Source organism: Lepidothrix coronata, unplaced genomic scaffold (assembly GCF_001604755.1).
Source record: "Lepidothrix coronata isolate B3197 unplaced genomic scaffold, Lepidothrix_coronata-1.0 Scaffold1, whole genome shotgun sequence".
In the NCBI taxonomy this organism is placed as follows: Eukaryota; Metazoa; Chordata; class Aves; order Passeriformes; family Pipridae; genus Lepidothrix; species Lepidothrix coronata.
This window is the reverse complement of record NW_016690181.1, coordinates 10,990,895-11,007,566: the sequence shown is the minus strand read 5'-3', so window position 1 is coordinate 11,007,566 and position 16,672 is coordinate 10,990,895. Positions and strand designations below refer to the sequence as shown.

The window sequence follows — 16,672 nt, the reverse complement described above, 5'->3', positions numbered from 1 at the left end:
AAGACTCTGTACAAAACACATAATAAAAATCAGTCTTTGCCTCAAGGAACATACGTTTTGAAGCATTAGTTTTAGAAATTCTGAATGAAAACTTTGTATATAAACAGATGATAAAATGTGTTGTCTCACTTGTAAGTTTTTAAGTAAATGGAAAGTGCTTTTGTGTGCTATGCTGAGGTTTTGATGCCTAAGGATAGAAACTGTGAGCAGTTTAGTAGCCTTCCACATTTAGAAATTTGCTATTGGGGTCATTTGTGTGATATGCTTGATTTTCATTCCTACATATTACTGCCTAATACTATCTAAAAATTTAGGATATGGATTCCTTTGATATTGCAAAATCCAGGAAGTTAAATAAAACTCATTCTCTGTATAGATTAGATCTATAAAAGTAATTTTAAAGATTTCAGGTTAAAACAAATTTATATGCAAGTGAAAAATCAGAGCGTGGAATACTTCTTCCTCACCTTTATAGCCAGCAGCCAGTGGGGAGTGAGAGTATGGACAGATCTCTGCTTCAGCATTGAACTGTGCCGGCTGTAGCTACTGCTGCCACAATTCTAGTAGCTTAACAGTGGTTTTCCCATAACTCCAAAGAATGGCTTGTGTGGATGCATCCAAATCTGTACACAAAATTAACTCCAGCCACCTACTTACTGTGAATTTGTGCTAGTCCTTCTGAATCTGAGAAATATAAATAGTAAGATACTAAGACCTTACCTGTGTAAAAATGTGTTCACTGCTAAAATAATTAGTATATTATAGCTTTAAAGTACTAAAAATGTTAGCTATCAGAAGTACCGTTAGAAAGACAGATATCATTAAAATGTTAGCTCATAATTAAAATGATAAATTTTGACAGCAGTGATTGTGGCATTTTCTACTAGAAAGAAATTTTGGTTCTGTTCAAAAGGAGGCTGGAACACGTACTTGGAAGCCAGAGCTCAAGGGAGGGGAAAAGCAGAAAAATCCCAATAGCCTCACAAAATTCTCTGAACTGGAAATAATTGGAGACTGAGAGAGTATCTGTGGAGGTATATATGCTTGACTTGATGGTAGTCTTCCCTTGGGCAGTCTGTTAATGATCACTGCTGGAAATAAAACACAGAGCTACATCAGCCCTTGATCAGAACCAATACAACTTTTCACACGTCCTTTTCTGAAGAAATGTGAGACATTAACTTCTAAATTTAAACTTCATTCCACAAACATTTAGTTTTCCATGTCCATGATCAGAATGAATAAATGTCGTCATGCTGTCATGGGATACTACATTTTGCATGATATGTTCGTCTGTTAAGCCAGGATATGGAAAGCTATAACCCTTCTAAAGCCACACATTTTCACAAGATGCTTTTTAAAAAAAGTATGGATATCAGTCCTAGTATTCTGAACATTTTTTTCTATCATACTCTATTTACAGAAAATCTTCCTAGTAATCTATAATGTTTTGCATTAAAATACCGTGCTTTACTTCTACATACCATTAAATAGCAACTCTTGTGTACTCCAAAACGTTTTGCATATCAGTGGTTGGCAATGAAATTCTTTTATCTAGTTTGGGGAAAATGCAGAGGTGTAGAACAAAACCAATTATATAAAATGCAAATTTATTATAATGGGAAGCATTTTTTTAGGCAGAATAAACTGAGAGTGGCTTGCATTAGCTGAATTCTCAATCAGCATAAGCATGGAAATCTACATGAAATTCATCCTAAAAGCAAAAATAGTTGAAGACTTGTGATCAGACACAAAAATCCCAGATATTCAGGAACTCATCTCTGCATGCTGTCTGTTCTTACAGCAAGAGGAACAGCAGAGCATGGATATAACAAATTAAAAGAAAATCCCATTATATTAATTAATAAAAGAACTGAACACAAAAGACAAACATATAATCTAGTTTTAAACTTCCTTGAGTTATTGACACTCCCATTTGTTATTTTTCTTTGATAAGACTTAAATAAAAACCAATACACTGAACACGCTCCTGTATTTATAGAAAGGGGCACCTGTTGCACTCTGACCATTGTGCAACCCCAGATAATCTTTCCGTGGCACGCTCTGGGGTTTGGTGGTCAGTGTCACTTAAACACAATATGTTAAACTAGCTGGACTTGGGCATGAAGGACCAATGATAACAATTAGATGATTCCTATTTTCCAGTCAGACCTTCAGGACAGAACAGAAGTATGGAAGAGGAATACTTTTTACCAACAGGTAACAGCTCTCTGGGAAACAGTATTTTCTACATGACCTGGATAAAACCAGTGACATTCTGTAATAATTTGATCACTCCTTAGGAGTTAAAAAAAAAATCTTTTGGCTTTAAAACAATGAATATGAATTGCAGGTAGACTTTGCTAAATTTAGCTGATACTTTGTGGCTCTGAGATATATTCTAAGATACCTGACACCGTAAGAAAAATATGACATATAACACTATAAGCAAAAATAATTAAAAAATGAAAATTAACAATCTGAGTCTGGAAACATAAAACTGAGGACATGATTTTAGTTACTTAAGTAGAACTATCAGCTTCAAAGGGACTGTTCAAATGCTGTAAGTAGGTACAGAACTTTTTACAACAAGCGCTGGAGTTGTATCTCTTTTTTTTTAGGATTCATTTCCACCACCAAAAATCTGTCTACTCTGATGAAAAGTTCAGATTACTTCTTAAAAATGAAAACTGATTAAAACATTCCATGTATTTATGAGGCTGGTTGAAAGTTTGTCACACAAATACAGAGCCAAAAAAAGTGGGGACTGACAAGTTGAGCTTTGAATACTGTCTTTGGATATCTAATGATTGACTGTGCAATTATTTATGATACAGTAATGCCGTAGATAGCTTGGTAAATGCTGTGTCTGAGATGTTAAAGGTCTTTCCAGTAGCAAGCTGTCGCCTTTGCAAACAGATCAAACAGACTGAAATAAGAAGGTAGACCTTTATATTACTCATGAAGGAGTTGGAATGGTTTTTCCCAAGCTAGGAAGCTGGGGAACTCTCCTCTATTTACAGGAAGTAATAATATTGCTCTCCCTCCATATTGTTTGACTTCCTGACTTGAGATAAAATTCTGAGCTTACAAAAGAAAAAACAAAAATAGAGGACTAGGATGTTGTTTACAGAATTAATCTGAGTAGAAACTGAATAGCTTCTCCTACTATTTATTTGAAGTGCCAGTCAGAATGAGCAAATATGCTTTTAGGAGGCCTAAATGTGTTTTTCTTTTTCTTTTGTAGTTTTGAGCAAGGATTCCTGTTCTACATGGGGTGGAGGCCATTTTTCAACCTTTGATAAATACCAGTATGACTTCACTGGGACTTGCAACTATATCTTTGCAACTGTATGTGATGAAACCAGCCCAGACTTCAACATTCAGTTCCGCCGTGGGATGGACAAAAAAATTGCAAGGATCATTATTGAGCTTGGACCTTCTGTTGTCATTGTTGAGAAAGGCAGCATTTCTGTCAGGAGTGTTGGGTAAGATTCTGAGATGAATAAGAAAAAAGTGTTTAGAGAAGGCAGGGAGTTATATAGCAGTTACAGTAAAGGTGATCTGTTTTGTTTTAAAAATTAATTAACAAATCACTGAAGTTAACACACCTAACTGGACTCTGTTCCCATTGCTTCCCATCAAGCATTACACTCTCTAGATAAGTATTGCATTTGCACTTATTTGAATCAAGCTTTGAGTACATTTTTGTAGGCAAAGGGATAAACTAATCTCCTCAGACCAAAACAGTTCTCAGACTGTAACTACAGTTTCCTAGATACTACCAGTCTGCTTATACTTATCTCTACTACAAGCACAGATGAAACAGCTTATACCCTTTAAGATACCGGTTGAAATTCCTATGTTTTGTTTAGAGTACATTTACCTTGCTAAAGGTAACACATACGTAGGGCATAAGAGAAACTTTGAACTCTGCAACCAACAGAGAAATACTGGATAGGTTCATTCCTCTAAACAAATTGCTCCCATACAAGGAAATTTCTCCAGGGAAGTTTTCAGTATTCTTATCAGATAGACAGTGTTGAATTTTTATCTCTGAATACATGTGGATACAGGAAATAATTGACTGTGGATTTTCTGTATCTTATTATACTTACCTGGGCACAGTAACTATTACAACAAAAATACAATTTGCACTATACCTTAATTTAGCAAACTGTATTTAGAAAAACTTCCTTTTTTTAATTTGTTTTCCAGAAAAACTATATCTGTGGGCCTATTCCAATGATCTGCATTTAAAATTTTTGACCTACAGTCACAAGAAACAAATGCCATGAGCTGGTCTAGTGTTGCACATAGCCATGCTTCAAGTGGAAGGCTGGTTTGGTCTTTCAGCCCCTTCTCATGATTGTACCACTGAACACTTAGCAAAATGTATTTCTTTTGTAATGTCGTTAGTTTGTAGCATTAAAATTAATCTGCAAGGATGAAAACCTTATTCTGCTACAACATTCACATTATGAGTTTCTTTAATCTTGTCAGTTTTCAGTCATAGCAATAATTCCTATATAAATGGGCTGTAGTAGGTAGAGTCTCTTCAGGATACTCAACAATATTTGTACCACAGAAACTTTATTGTTAGAAGTTCTTGAAACGTACAACTATACCCTGATAAAAACAAACCAAGTGAAGAAGCCAAGTCCTGTGCAAACATTTTCACTAGTATAATCACTGTGCATCTATCTTCTGGTGATTTATCTATGAAACTGCTGGCATTGATTTTCAATCAACAGACATTTTAATGTATCTTAAAATGTCATAACTACGAAGGAAAAAAATTCTATTTCATATTGCTGCAAGTACTCAGACTGTATGTGTATCATATAAAACTCCCCCCACAAACTAATTCCTGCATATTATTGGAATGAGAAGGTCAGTTTCTCTTCTTCCTTTATTACAGAATTATTAAGTTGCCTTATACTAGCAATGGAATTCAAATAGCACCTTATGGACACAACATCCGCCTGGTCGCCAAGCTGATGGAGATGGAACTAGTTGTCATGTGGAACAATGATGACTATCTCATGGTTAGTAAAATGTTCTCATAAAGCAGAAAATTCTCATTTTATTTACTGGAATGACAAGAACTCTTTAGACTTACTGGGTACTTTTGCATGTATTTACTATTTGGGTAATTATTCTTTTCCTGTTTCATCCATTCCTCTTGCAAAAAACAACTGTTCATTTTATACCTGTGTGTTCCTTTCATTTGCAGCATTGATAGCTGACTAAAGCCACCAATGTTGAGATTTATGGACACTTTCACACCTTTTAATCTTTCCTCAGGGTATTCCAGGAGCTGCAATGTTTTACTATTGTTTAAAGTTGTGTAGAATTTAACAGTGTATGCCATAGTTTAGTCTTTTCTATTGTGCTTCCAGAGGACATCTTTTGGTTTCAAACATACAGTGCTTCTACCAGTTTCTTTGTTTCTTTCCTTTTTTTGAATATTTTCAGGTTTCCCCTCCAAAATCCCCAGTACATTTTCTCAGTGTGACCTGTGATATTATTGCCATAAAAAACACTGAAATCTAAACTGATGTTTGCTAAAACAGGGAGAACAATATGTAATAAATTTTCTGGGAGATTTATCAGCATTACTATAACACATATAAGAGGAAAGGCTACTGTGATGGGTACAAACTATATTTTTTTCTGTAGTCAGGTTACTTCTGACCTAAGATTTTCACAATAATTGATTGTAGCCAATAGTAATACTACCACTTTAGTCTCCAGAGCAATGGATATTTGAATAATCTTTTTCTGAAAAGAGATTTTCTTCCTGTAACCTTCAATTTCTTAAGAGAAGAAACCTGAAATTCATGTTCTGTCAACAAAGATATGAGCCAGGGTACAGCATCATTTCGCTTTTTTGTTTTCTTTTCTGATTCCTTAAAATATTATAACCCCCTCCTTAATTCTCTGGAAGTGTCTTGAAATCCTATTCTTTTATTAAATAGATAAATAAATAAATCACTATTTGCCTATTGGGAAAAGACATTACTATTTACAAAACTTTTCCTGCAAACAAGTAATTGAAATTAATGAGAAGGATCACCTTAAGTTGTGTCCTTGAACTGAATTTGTTTGAGTAAGTTAATCCTGTATAGATAATTTCACTCAGGGTGATCCTTTTAAATGTTTCATTCCATTTTATTTTAGGTTTTGGCTGAAAAAAAATACATGGGGAAAGTCTGTGGAATGTGTGGAAATTATGATGGTTATGAATTGAATGAATTTGTGCGTGAAGGTAAGATACAAGGACGTTTCACGTGGAAGGAAAACCAGTTAAAGTGAGTCAAGGTGAAAGCTTAATACTGTAAAAGCACTGCTCTGACTGCTCACTCAGTTTCAGAAGTGAGTAAAGCAGTTCCATAGGTCACCAACATACCTCTTGTAGATTATGGTACACACTGTTATCTGCTGTGAGCATAATATTGTGGGTTCCTCAGACAAGTGATAAGAACTCTCTTATATTTTAGAAACAGGTGGTAAGGGTCACACTCTCCCAAATTTCACACAGTCTAAGATCACAGCAAGGCCCAGTGAAGGAAATAATTACTATAGGCAGAGGCAAGGATGAGGCAATAATAAGAACATAGTGGACAAGAATATTAACAGTGTGTCTCAATAATTGTAGATCTTTATATGGAAATGGTGCTGAGGAATTGAGGGGGTTCACTTCTGAGTCACTCTAATCTGGTCTGTTGATTTATTGCCCATTAGTAGTTGGAGCTTGTTACTCAAGCTCTTGGAATTTATCTTTCAGCTTGGTTTAATCTTGAAGGTACTCCATATGACAAGACCACTCCACAACAGAAAAAAACAAAAGGGGATGTTTGGAATATTTGCTTTAAAAGCACACTGCTAATCTGAACTGTAGTGCTAGTGTGGAGACATTAAATTACACAGTAAACTAATCTTAGATCAACACAGACAGATGCAGTTTTCTATACACGTCACAGAAATGAGTTCCAAAAATTATATAATAGTCTTTGGGATGTGATGAGTTTAACCCTATATATAGGGGAAGATATAAGAATGGGGGATAAGGAGAAGAGGTATGAATTAACAACTGGCAAAAGATAACACAGCTGACAGAAAACCAGTAGCAGCATGTAAGGTAGTAGATGTGATAGATTGGGAAATAACTTGAAGAAATGATCACAGTAATAAAAGTACGCTCTGTTTAATAGACTCCAGGTAAAGGGCAAAAGAGGCAGTTGTCATTGGGAAAATTCATTTGTAGAACATTTCACAGTCAAAGAGTAGAATTTGAGTTTTGCTACATGACAGCAACAAGTAAACAAACCAACCTGGGCTGTTTCCTGACAAATTATAACCCTTCAATTTACAGGTAAATTGCTGGATACATACAAATTTGCTGCATTACAAAAAATGGATGATCCATCAGAGATCTGCCTGTCTGAGGAGATACCTATTTCCACTGTTCCTCACAAAAAATATGTAAGGAAGATCTTCTTGGCTTCTCTGTAGTGTGATTCTTAACAGAGGGGGAAAGATAGATAGAAATCAACAACAGAGAGGCAATAAATATAAAACTGACTTCCATGAAAAAACATAAAGTCAACATTTGTATAGCCTGATATGATAAAGAAAATTAGTTCTTTGCATTGAAATACATTTTAATTAAAAGCCCATGGGCATTTCTGAGGGTGAATTTATATCACTCATAAAAACCAACCAGTGTTTAGCTCACGGCTTGCTGGAGTTTCATCCAGGTCATCCCAGGAAATTCAGAGAAACCAGTAAAGCTTTAATAACTTTTTAGAGACCTGACATTATAAGATGTACAGACTTGAAGACATTCCCAATGCCTAAAACATGTCAGATAACAGCACCGATAACAGGGACAACCACTATTAACTGCTATCACTTACAGTTCTAGATGAAAAGAAAGTCAGTGTGCCTGAGAGTCTCTGAGACCCTATACTGCAGTAGCCAATGTGACAGGGAACAATTTTCTTTCTCCTTTCATTTAGGCCATGATCTGCTCTCAGCTACTTAATTTGGTGTCACCAACCTGCAGTGTGCCAAAGGACGGGTTTGTCATTCGTTGCCAGCTTGATATGCAGGACTGCAGCGAGCCAGGACAAAACAGCTGTGCTTGCTCTACACTGTCAGAATATTCAAGGCAATGTGCTATGTCCCACCAGATGGTGTTCAACTGGAGAACTGAAAATTTCTGTTGTAAGTTCAAATGGTTTATTCGTGCGAGGCTGTGCTTAACTTTTCTGTGTCTTAAATACAGGGATACTGATAAATAACTGGAGTGTAAAACAACTGATAAAAAAGTCTTTACTGTCTTGAATCAAACATTTTCTTAAGAGAACAACAGTGGTCTTTGATAAAATAAGGAGTGCAAGGAAACCTCAAAGGAGAAGAGGGAAGCTTGAAACATAGCTCTTATGTCTAGATCAGTGACAATAAAACAGAGGAACATCACCAAGTGAAAACTGTTTAATTTCTCAAACTTGCAACAGGAGACTGTTCTCTTTTAAAATGTTAACACTTCTGCTGTTTGTTGCAGCTGTGGGAAAATGTTCTGCAAACCAAATCTATGAGGAATGTGGTTCTCCATGTATTAAAACCTGTTCCAACCCAGAGTACAGCTGTTCCAGTCACTGTACCTACGGTTGCTTTTGTCCAGAAGGTATCATTTCATCATATTCTAAATGAATGACACAAATATTTTTTTTTGCATATATCCACTCAAGTGGAATAGACTGCTTAATAATGAACTAGCCATGCATTTCGGGGCATTGTGCTGCTAGAACTGCTACTTCTTGTGTAATGTAACTGGAGTCTTGATTAATTATGATCCTTAAAGATGATTGGTCACTATTTGCAAGAACAGAGCTATGAAATCATTTTCTTCACAAAACCATGATTTGTTATGGGATAATGATGTGTTGCCTGCTCAAAGTTCTGTACTATAATTTACATTGAGTTAAGCTTAATTAGTTTCCTATCCCAAACAGGTATCTAGCCCTTAAGGGCATCTGAAAGAAGTAGCATACCTCTGATGACTTCTGCAATATCATGGGCATTTTGTAAATTCCCTTTAAAATCGTTCAAGATGAACTTCCTTCAAAAATTGTGATTATTACTATCATATGCCTTGTTTCTGAGAAAATTTCAGAACTGATATATCCTCCAATGTGGGCATTTACATCAATGTCATCACCAATTTATGGCAGTCAAAACTAATGTGTTGTGAGTTACATATTTAAAACTAGACTTAGTACTCTAAGAAATATAATGTGTTTATTCTTCAAAATTCCCAAGTCAATTTAGGGTGTCATAGGGAGGAAAAAAAAAAAAGGAAAAATAAAAATAACATTCTACCTTACTGCTATTTCAAATTAAGTTCAAATTTCAAAATAAGACAAGTGCCTGCACTTTCGTATTAGAAAGCAGCCAAACACTGTGAAGAGTCAGTTTTATTTTAATTAAGAGAAGTTTTCCTGTATACTCTATATCGAAGTATGGACACTGACTGTGGAGGAATAGCATACTCAAGATAATTTCAGAAAGCACTGAAGCTTTAGTGCTAAGTAAGGATGTGGAAAAGTATTTTGTTTATCTTTGGCAGGAACTGTTCTTGATGATATCTCCAAGAATCGAACGTGTGTTCACATTAGCCAGTGTCCATGTACACTGAATGGGAAACCATACGCTCCTGGTGAGACAATGACAGCAACATGTAGGACCTGGTGAGTAGCAACAGGTACTTTTATGAGAGATCACCAAGTTATTGGAAAATTTAGCCTAACTTTTCAGAGGGGAGCTGCACATGTGTCATACCATCTCTGAGGCCACCTTCTTTCAGTGCCACATATCATACATTTGCAATTAAAGAGGTACACGTCTCATTTCATGATTAGTCTGTACAAATAAAAATACCCTTTCAGACCATATGAAACAGTAGTATTTATATCTCCTCTTTGAAAGTGCAGGTAAAATTAGTACAAAGCAAATATCCAGTATTTACAATTTCTTTTTGGCAGTCTCAGTCTTTCTGATCACCAGATCAGTGCTGAAAACTAAATTTCTGTTTTGCAACAGAAAATAATAACTTAACAGAGTGTTTTTTTAAAAGTGGAATAATTTTTTTGGTGTCACGTGTCTTGCTATCATAATTCTAACAAAGAATGTAAAGGAAAAGTAATGGAATTTGATCCTCAGAAATGCAACGATGAACACACTTTTCATGATTCAGGAACATTAACTGACAATCCATACAAAAGTTCAACAACTTTGAATTAAGATGACCATCTTCAACTGATATACGTAGACAAAGAAAATCAAAGCATAGAAAATGTAAGGGGAAAAGTGGTACAAATGACATATTCCATTACTAGGAAGTAGCTGAGTTTTTAGAGTCTGAAGAAAATTCCAAAGTACTGAAAATGAAAGTTCAGAATGTATATGTATGTTATTCTGTGTTCACTAACCAATTTTGCATATTGATCAGCTGCAGAGAAACCTCCAGACAGGAGGATATCAAATCCTCAGCTGGTAAACAGGGCCTTACTACGAGAATAACCTACACAGAATTTCTTATTTTCCGCAGCAAATGTATGATGGGTCAATGGGACTGCAAAGATTTGCCCTGTCCTGGAAGGTGTTCACTGGAAGGAGGCTCCTTTGTTACCACGTTTGATTCTAGGTCGTACAGATTCCATGGGGTTTGCACTTACATTCTCATGAAGGTAATTTCCTGCAGTTAAGAAACACAAAATATCAAATGGATGTATTTTAGTCTGTCTTTGTTTTTCTATTGAGACACAGACTGAGGTCTTCCTAAGATATACATTGATTCTACAAATCAGCATTATTCTGACGTAGACTTCTGTTTTCACTGTTTCCCCCCAGAGTGCCAGCCTGCCACACAATGGAACCCTAATGGCAGTGTACGAAAAGACTGGTTATTCTCATTCCGAAACGTCACTTAGTGCTGTAATTTACCTGTCCACAAAGGTAGGTATTTCCTCCACGGGTTCCATCCACCATATCAGTAACCAGACAAGCAAAATAGATACTTAAAGTCATTGCTAGTAGCCTGAACTGAAAAATTACAGGGAATAGATACTAAACATATGTTCCTGTTCATGCACACACAGTAAAGACCTCAGTTACTACATCAACTCAGGAAGTTAGAGTATTTTCAAAGTAAAAACTAAAAGCAGTACATAATAATATGTGACAAAATGCTTGAATCAGTCTTGTCCTATTAATTGACGATATAGTTGTTATAAAGAACATATAAATACCACCAGTACAGATCATTACTTCTGATTCCATGTCCTCTTCTTACAGGACAAAATTGTGATTTCTCAGAATGATCTCCTCACGGATGATGATGAACTTAAGCGGCTGCCTTACAGATCAGGTAAAAAAAGGGGAATGTAAGTTATTCCCAAATTGCATTAAATGTCTGTTTTATACAACCCAGCATCCTTTGCAATTTCCAATTGCTAATACCAGAGGTTTTAGAAGAGGGTTAAAGTCTTTCCCATTGCATCTGTTCCTCTGTGGAGAGTGGTGTGTGGGAGAAGAGTTGTAGACAGAATGCTAGAACACTTATATATGCATTAAAATCATTACCTTGCAATATCACCAAAATATCTATTTCTAAATGTCCTTGTTCTTTTAGGAGACATTACTGTTTTCAGACAGTCCTCAATGTACATTCAAATGCATACAACCTTCGGGCTGGAACTTGTAGTTCAAACATCACCTGTGTTCCAGGCCCATGTGAAAGCTGGATCACAATTCAAAGGCAGAACACTAGGTAAGTAATCTAGTCATTGTGTGAAGGAGAAACGTAGGGAGTGTAATTTTGAAAACTTAGTACTCATCCTTTAAGAAATAAATTTTCTTCTCTGGATTTGAAGAAAAAAAAAATCTGCATTGGAAACCCAATGTGCCAAGAATTTTTTTTCTTTTGCTAACAACTTTAAAACAAATTAAAGAAATTAAATGAGTCGCATTTTTCATGTGTAATATAATACTTTTCTTTACATGTTTTATGTGTGCCTTTTTCAATATGTGTTTTGCTACACAGTGAAGGAGCAACAAGTAAGTCTGTGTGGTCTCTACATCTTGGAGCACATGGTTCTGTGAATGTAGTGCACGATCACTGTAAACACAATGAGCCTAAGAATCTAAAAGCTTCTCAGCAGATAAGCACCAGATGGAGAAGTTTATGTTTATTGCACAGCAACATTAGCCACACAGGCATATTTTGCATTCTGATCATGGGGAATTACAGAGAGGCTTTATCTTTTACAAATTCAAAATGCATATTTTTTGTCATTACGGATTTTACATCCATAAGAAAACATGCAATGGCATAAGTGTTTCATGGCCTTTCTCTTTTATATCACTTAAAACCACTTGTTTCTAAAAACAAGACAAAAACTTCTTTATGAATTTGTCATTAAATAGAAGTCGACACTCTTCACTTGAGGAGGCAGAGGATCAGTAACTGAATGTGTATAAAATCAAGATTCTCTGGGTACTTGACCTATAGTATTCATTGACACTCTACATAGAGCTTTTGAATCAATTTTCTCATTATTATAAAATGAAACATAGGCCACTCTGTACACATTCTTTAATTGTCATCCATCCTTTGCATTTCTGATGTTATTAGGTTTGTGTGGCAATTACAATGGAGACACTACAGATGACTTCATGACTAGCATGGATATCACTGAAGGGACAGCCTCCTTGTTTGTAGATTCCTGGAGGGCGGGAAATTGCCATCCTGCTTTAGAGAGAGAGACTGACCCTTGTGCTTTGAGTCAACTAAACAGTAAGTAGATGATCCTGTTGTAACTGATCTCTCCAGCTAGCTTTGTCTGACACTTCTATGAGCTCATTCCAGGGAAATGAGAGAGTTTGGTAGAAGCAGAAACTGAGACATCACAAATTCTGTCATCAACAAGACATTTCTGATTTCTAGAATTCATAGAAAGAAAAACTATGATAAGTTTTCATAAGAAAACTTATCAGATTCCATTCCAGAGACCTGGGATTGAGATGATGAATGAGAATGAGAGGGTTTTGGTGATCCATCCAGTGAAATTGCAATGTCTGTGGATGTCTTAGGCTTGCTCTAAAGTACTGTGACTGAAATCCAGACTTTGCCTTCCTAAGTTTCTATTGCTATTGGTCATTAAAAAAAAAAAAAAAGACAAAAAACCCCTACTGAGCTGTTTGTACAAAAACAGAGTATGGAAGCTAACAATTTAAGAAGTTGTCCTATTGTTCAATCCGTCATTGCCAAAAGTTCACCTTCAGTAACATATCAGGTTTTTTAAAGGTTTTTTTTCTTTTTTTCCCCCTAACTTTCTATTTTTAATGTTTGTGATTTACTTTCATTAGAAATATCTGCTGAGACTCATTGCTCCGTTCTTACCAAGAAGGGTACAGTGTTCGAGAAATGCCATGCTGTGGTCAACCCTATTCCTTTCTACAAGGTAGGAAATTATGATAGACGTTGTACAGAGGGAGTCCAAATATAAACCAGACTGTGCTCATAGACAGTGTCCCACGCATTGAATCAGCAAGGCATGGAAGCAAAGGAACAGGTGTGGTTTTGAAAATTATGTCTCCTCCACACTGAAAGTCTGTTTGTTCATAGGCACCAGTCCCATTCCTATGAATCAGAAGGTATTTTTGCTCATACAGCAGTTGTCCATGGCAACTATAACTATTCGAAGTATTGATTTTACCATGGGCATAATTGAGCTCATTGTATTTGCCAATCTACACAAAACATTTTGAGAATTCAAAATGAGAAGCGGCGAATAAACAGGCATTTTTTAGGTATTAAGTATATTTTATTTACATCAGCAAAGCAATTACTCAGATATTTTCCCTCAGTTTTAGTTATGCAATACTATGTATTTTGTCTGACTTAGCTCTGCAATTCAGCATAGAATCACAGAGGTTGGAAAAGATCTTTGAGATCACTGAGTCCCACCATAAACATAACACTACCAAATCCACCACTAAACCATGTCCCTAAGTGCCACATCCCACACATCTATTAAATACCTCCAGGGTTTAGCACTTCCAGATGTCTGCACCCCAGTAACAAAGTATTCTCCATGTATTGGGTTTCAGAGATGTGTCTACCAGGCCTGTAACTATGAAGAGACCTTTCCACACATTTGTTCTGCTCTAGGATCATATGCACGAGCATGCAGTTCAATGGGTTTAATCCTTGAGAACTGGAGAGGCAGTATGGACAATTGTAGTAAGTAACTGAAGCAGCTCTTAATGGTCTTCCATCAGATGAATGCATGCATGCAGGTCTGCCTATTTATGTTTAGAATATTCCTGTGTTTGATTCACCTGTGACAAAACTGAGTAAGAACAAGAACTTATTTTAAAACAACTTGTCAGTGTTTACAGAAATAACTACATATTGCTCAAGTAGGCCAACCAGCAGGTATAAAAACTGTTTTCCCAGGAGCTGCTGGCATTGCAGATGTGTCAAAACACAACAACAAAAACAAAAACCAAAATGGTAATGCAATATTTGAAACGGTGTCCAAATCATCATAAGAGTAATGAGAAAAGTAGTGAACAGAACAGAAAGAAGAAAAAAGCAGAAAGGGGATAACAGATACCCAACTTTTGAATATTCTTCTAGTCCCTTTCAGAAAAAGATTGTGATTTTAGTCTATATGAAGAAGATTATTCATATGCTTTAAGGCGAGCATGTGGATGCTTCCAGGACTTGATAATTAAAGTGATGGAATAGACAGATAAATAGAGTTATACTGTACTGTAAAATGAGAATGAACTAGGAAAAACTCTGGGTGCAGATTTGATTTTGTTTTTATGCAACTTAGGTACAGGTTTCACAGTTAGTCAAATATCCATTGATATTTCTGCAAAGCTACTCAAAAATACATTGATATTTCTGCAAAGCTTCTCTTTGCATTATTTTATTCCAAGATACACGAAGAAGCAGTTACATATTTAACCTTCATGAAACTTCCAAACAACTAAACCTTCATTAAACTTCCAAACAGCTACATGGTTGTTGTTAAGCCCTGGTCTGCAATACTGCAATACGTTTTGCTAGAGCTCCATATCCATAGGAAGAGAAGCTACTGGAAGCATTAAGCATTGAAGCTGTCGACACAAAATAAGCAGCACGTGATGAGCACAGTTACCTTTCACAAGGAAGAGGATCAGTAAATGAAGTTTAACATACACTCTTCTTTTACAGCCATTACTTGCACTGGCAATCAAACATTCAGCTACAACGCTCAGGCATGTGACAGGACATGCTTGTCACTCTCCAACCGAGCCCTGGAATGTCATCCAACTGATATTCCTGTTGAAGGCTGCCAGTGCCCTACAGGACTGTACTTAAACCACAAGAACGAGTGTGTTCGTAAATCTCATTGTCCCTGCTATTTGGAAGATAGAAAATACATCCTGCCTGACCAGTCAACAATAACTGGTGGGATCACCTGGTAAGTGTGTCAAGTTTAAAGCTTAACAAACTGAAAATGGAGGTGAGGGGTCTTCATGTGTCTCTGCTGACGGTTAAGGTCAGTAAGCAGCTAAGCATCACACAGCTGCTCACTCCACTGCAGCCAGATATGGAAAAAAATCAGAAAAAAAAAATCAAGAAAGTTTATGAGTTAAGATATAGACAGTTTAATAAATTTCTTTATTATTAATATGCAAAAAAAGCTTTTTTAATAAGTGCAATCAAAGCTAAGTAAGAAATTAGTTCAGGACTTTTCCATCAGCAGGCAGCTGCTTAGACATTTTCAGGAAAGCATGAATTTGTCATCCATAATGCTTTCTTGGGAAGACAAGTGCTGTAACTCCAAACATCCTTTCTTCCTCCTTCTTTACCTGAGCTTTTATTGCTGAGCTTGATGTAGTACAGTATGGAGTAGCTCTTTGGTCAGCTGTTCTGGCTGTGTTCTCTCCCAGCTTCTTTTGCACTCTCAACCTCCTCCCTGGTGGGGCAACATAAGGAGCAGAGAATGCTGTGACACTGTTCAGCAACAGCTAAAACAGCATTGTGTTATCAACATTGTTTGGTCACAAATCCAAAACATAGCACCATTGAACTGCTACAAAGAAAATTAACTCCATTCCATCCCAAACCAGTATATACTGCTTTATTTTTAATAGGAGAAGTTTGTTTTTCAAGATATCTTTTTTACCTTTTCCTAAGCCACTATTGCCTAAAAAGAACTCCAGGGCCCAATTAGGTAGGAGATAAGAAAACAGAAAGCTTTAGTGAGTCACCATGCTCCAGGAATACAGCTGTCGCACATGACCATTCGACCCAGGCGCTACAATTTTATGATGATGTCCATCCAATCCCCACTTGTCCACCCCTTAGTTCTGCCCCATTCTGCCCCTTGGCACACCCCTTTGGGAATTGAGTTTGGGGGAGTTTGGGACCCGTCTTTCATCATCTTCCTCTTCCTCAAAGCACATGCAGCCCTTGGAGGCTCTCCAAAGTCTTGGCCTGAAGGTCGTTGTGCCCATGTTTACATTCCTTGGGGCAGGCATTAAGGTGCTTTCTGCAAATCTACATTGAAAAGAAGACTAAACAACTAACGGACTTAACAGA

General features: G+C 36.4%; 1 protein-coding gene across 1 annotated transcript in view; it reads left to right on the top strand.

The window, feature by feature from the left end:
- The first annotated feature begins 2,192 nt into the window (after positions 1-2,192).
- Positions 2,193-16,672, top strand: part of MUC6 (mucin 6, oligomeric mucus/gel-forming) — a 41,301-nt gene continuing 26,821 nt past the window's right edge. The window contains exons 1-16 of the mRNA XM_017806546.1: positions 2,193-2,220; positions 3,248-3,488; positions 4,922-5,048; positions 6,184-6,271; positions 7,379-7,488; positions 8,025-8,232; positions 8,573-8,695; positions 9,638-9,758; positions 10,619-10,757; positions 10,921-11,025; positions 11,365-11,437; positions 11,702-11,839; positions 12,704-12,865; positions 13,438-13,532; positions 14,182-14,314; positions 15,299-15,548. Of these exons, the coding sequence (XP_017662035.1) occupies positions 2,193-2,220; positions 3,248-3,488; positions 4,922-5,048; positions 6,184-6,271; positions 7,379-7,488; positions 8,025-8,232; positions 8,573-8,695; positions 9,638-9,758; positions 10,619-10,757; positions 10,921-11,025; positions 11,365-11,437; positions 11,702-11,839; positions 12,704-12,865; positions 13,438-13,532; positions 14,182-14,314; positions 15,299-15,548 (2,141 nt within the window). The remainder of the gene's footprint in view (positions 2,221-3,247; positions 3,489-4,921; positions 5,049-6,183; positions 6,272-7,378; positions 7,489-8,024; positions 8,233-8,572; positions 8,696-9,637; positions 9,759-10,618; positions 10,758-10,920; positions 11,026-11,364; positions 11,438-11,701; positions 11,840-12,703; positions 12,866-13,437; positions 13,533-14,181; positions 14,315-15,298; positions 15,549-16,672) is intronic.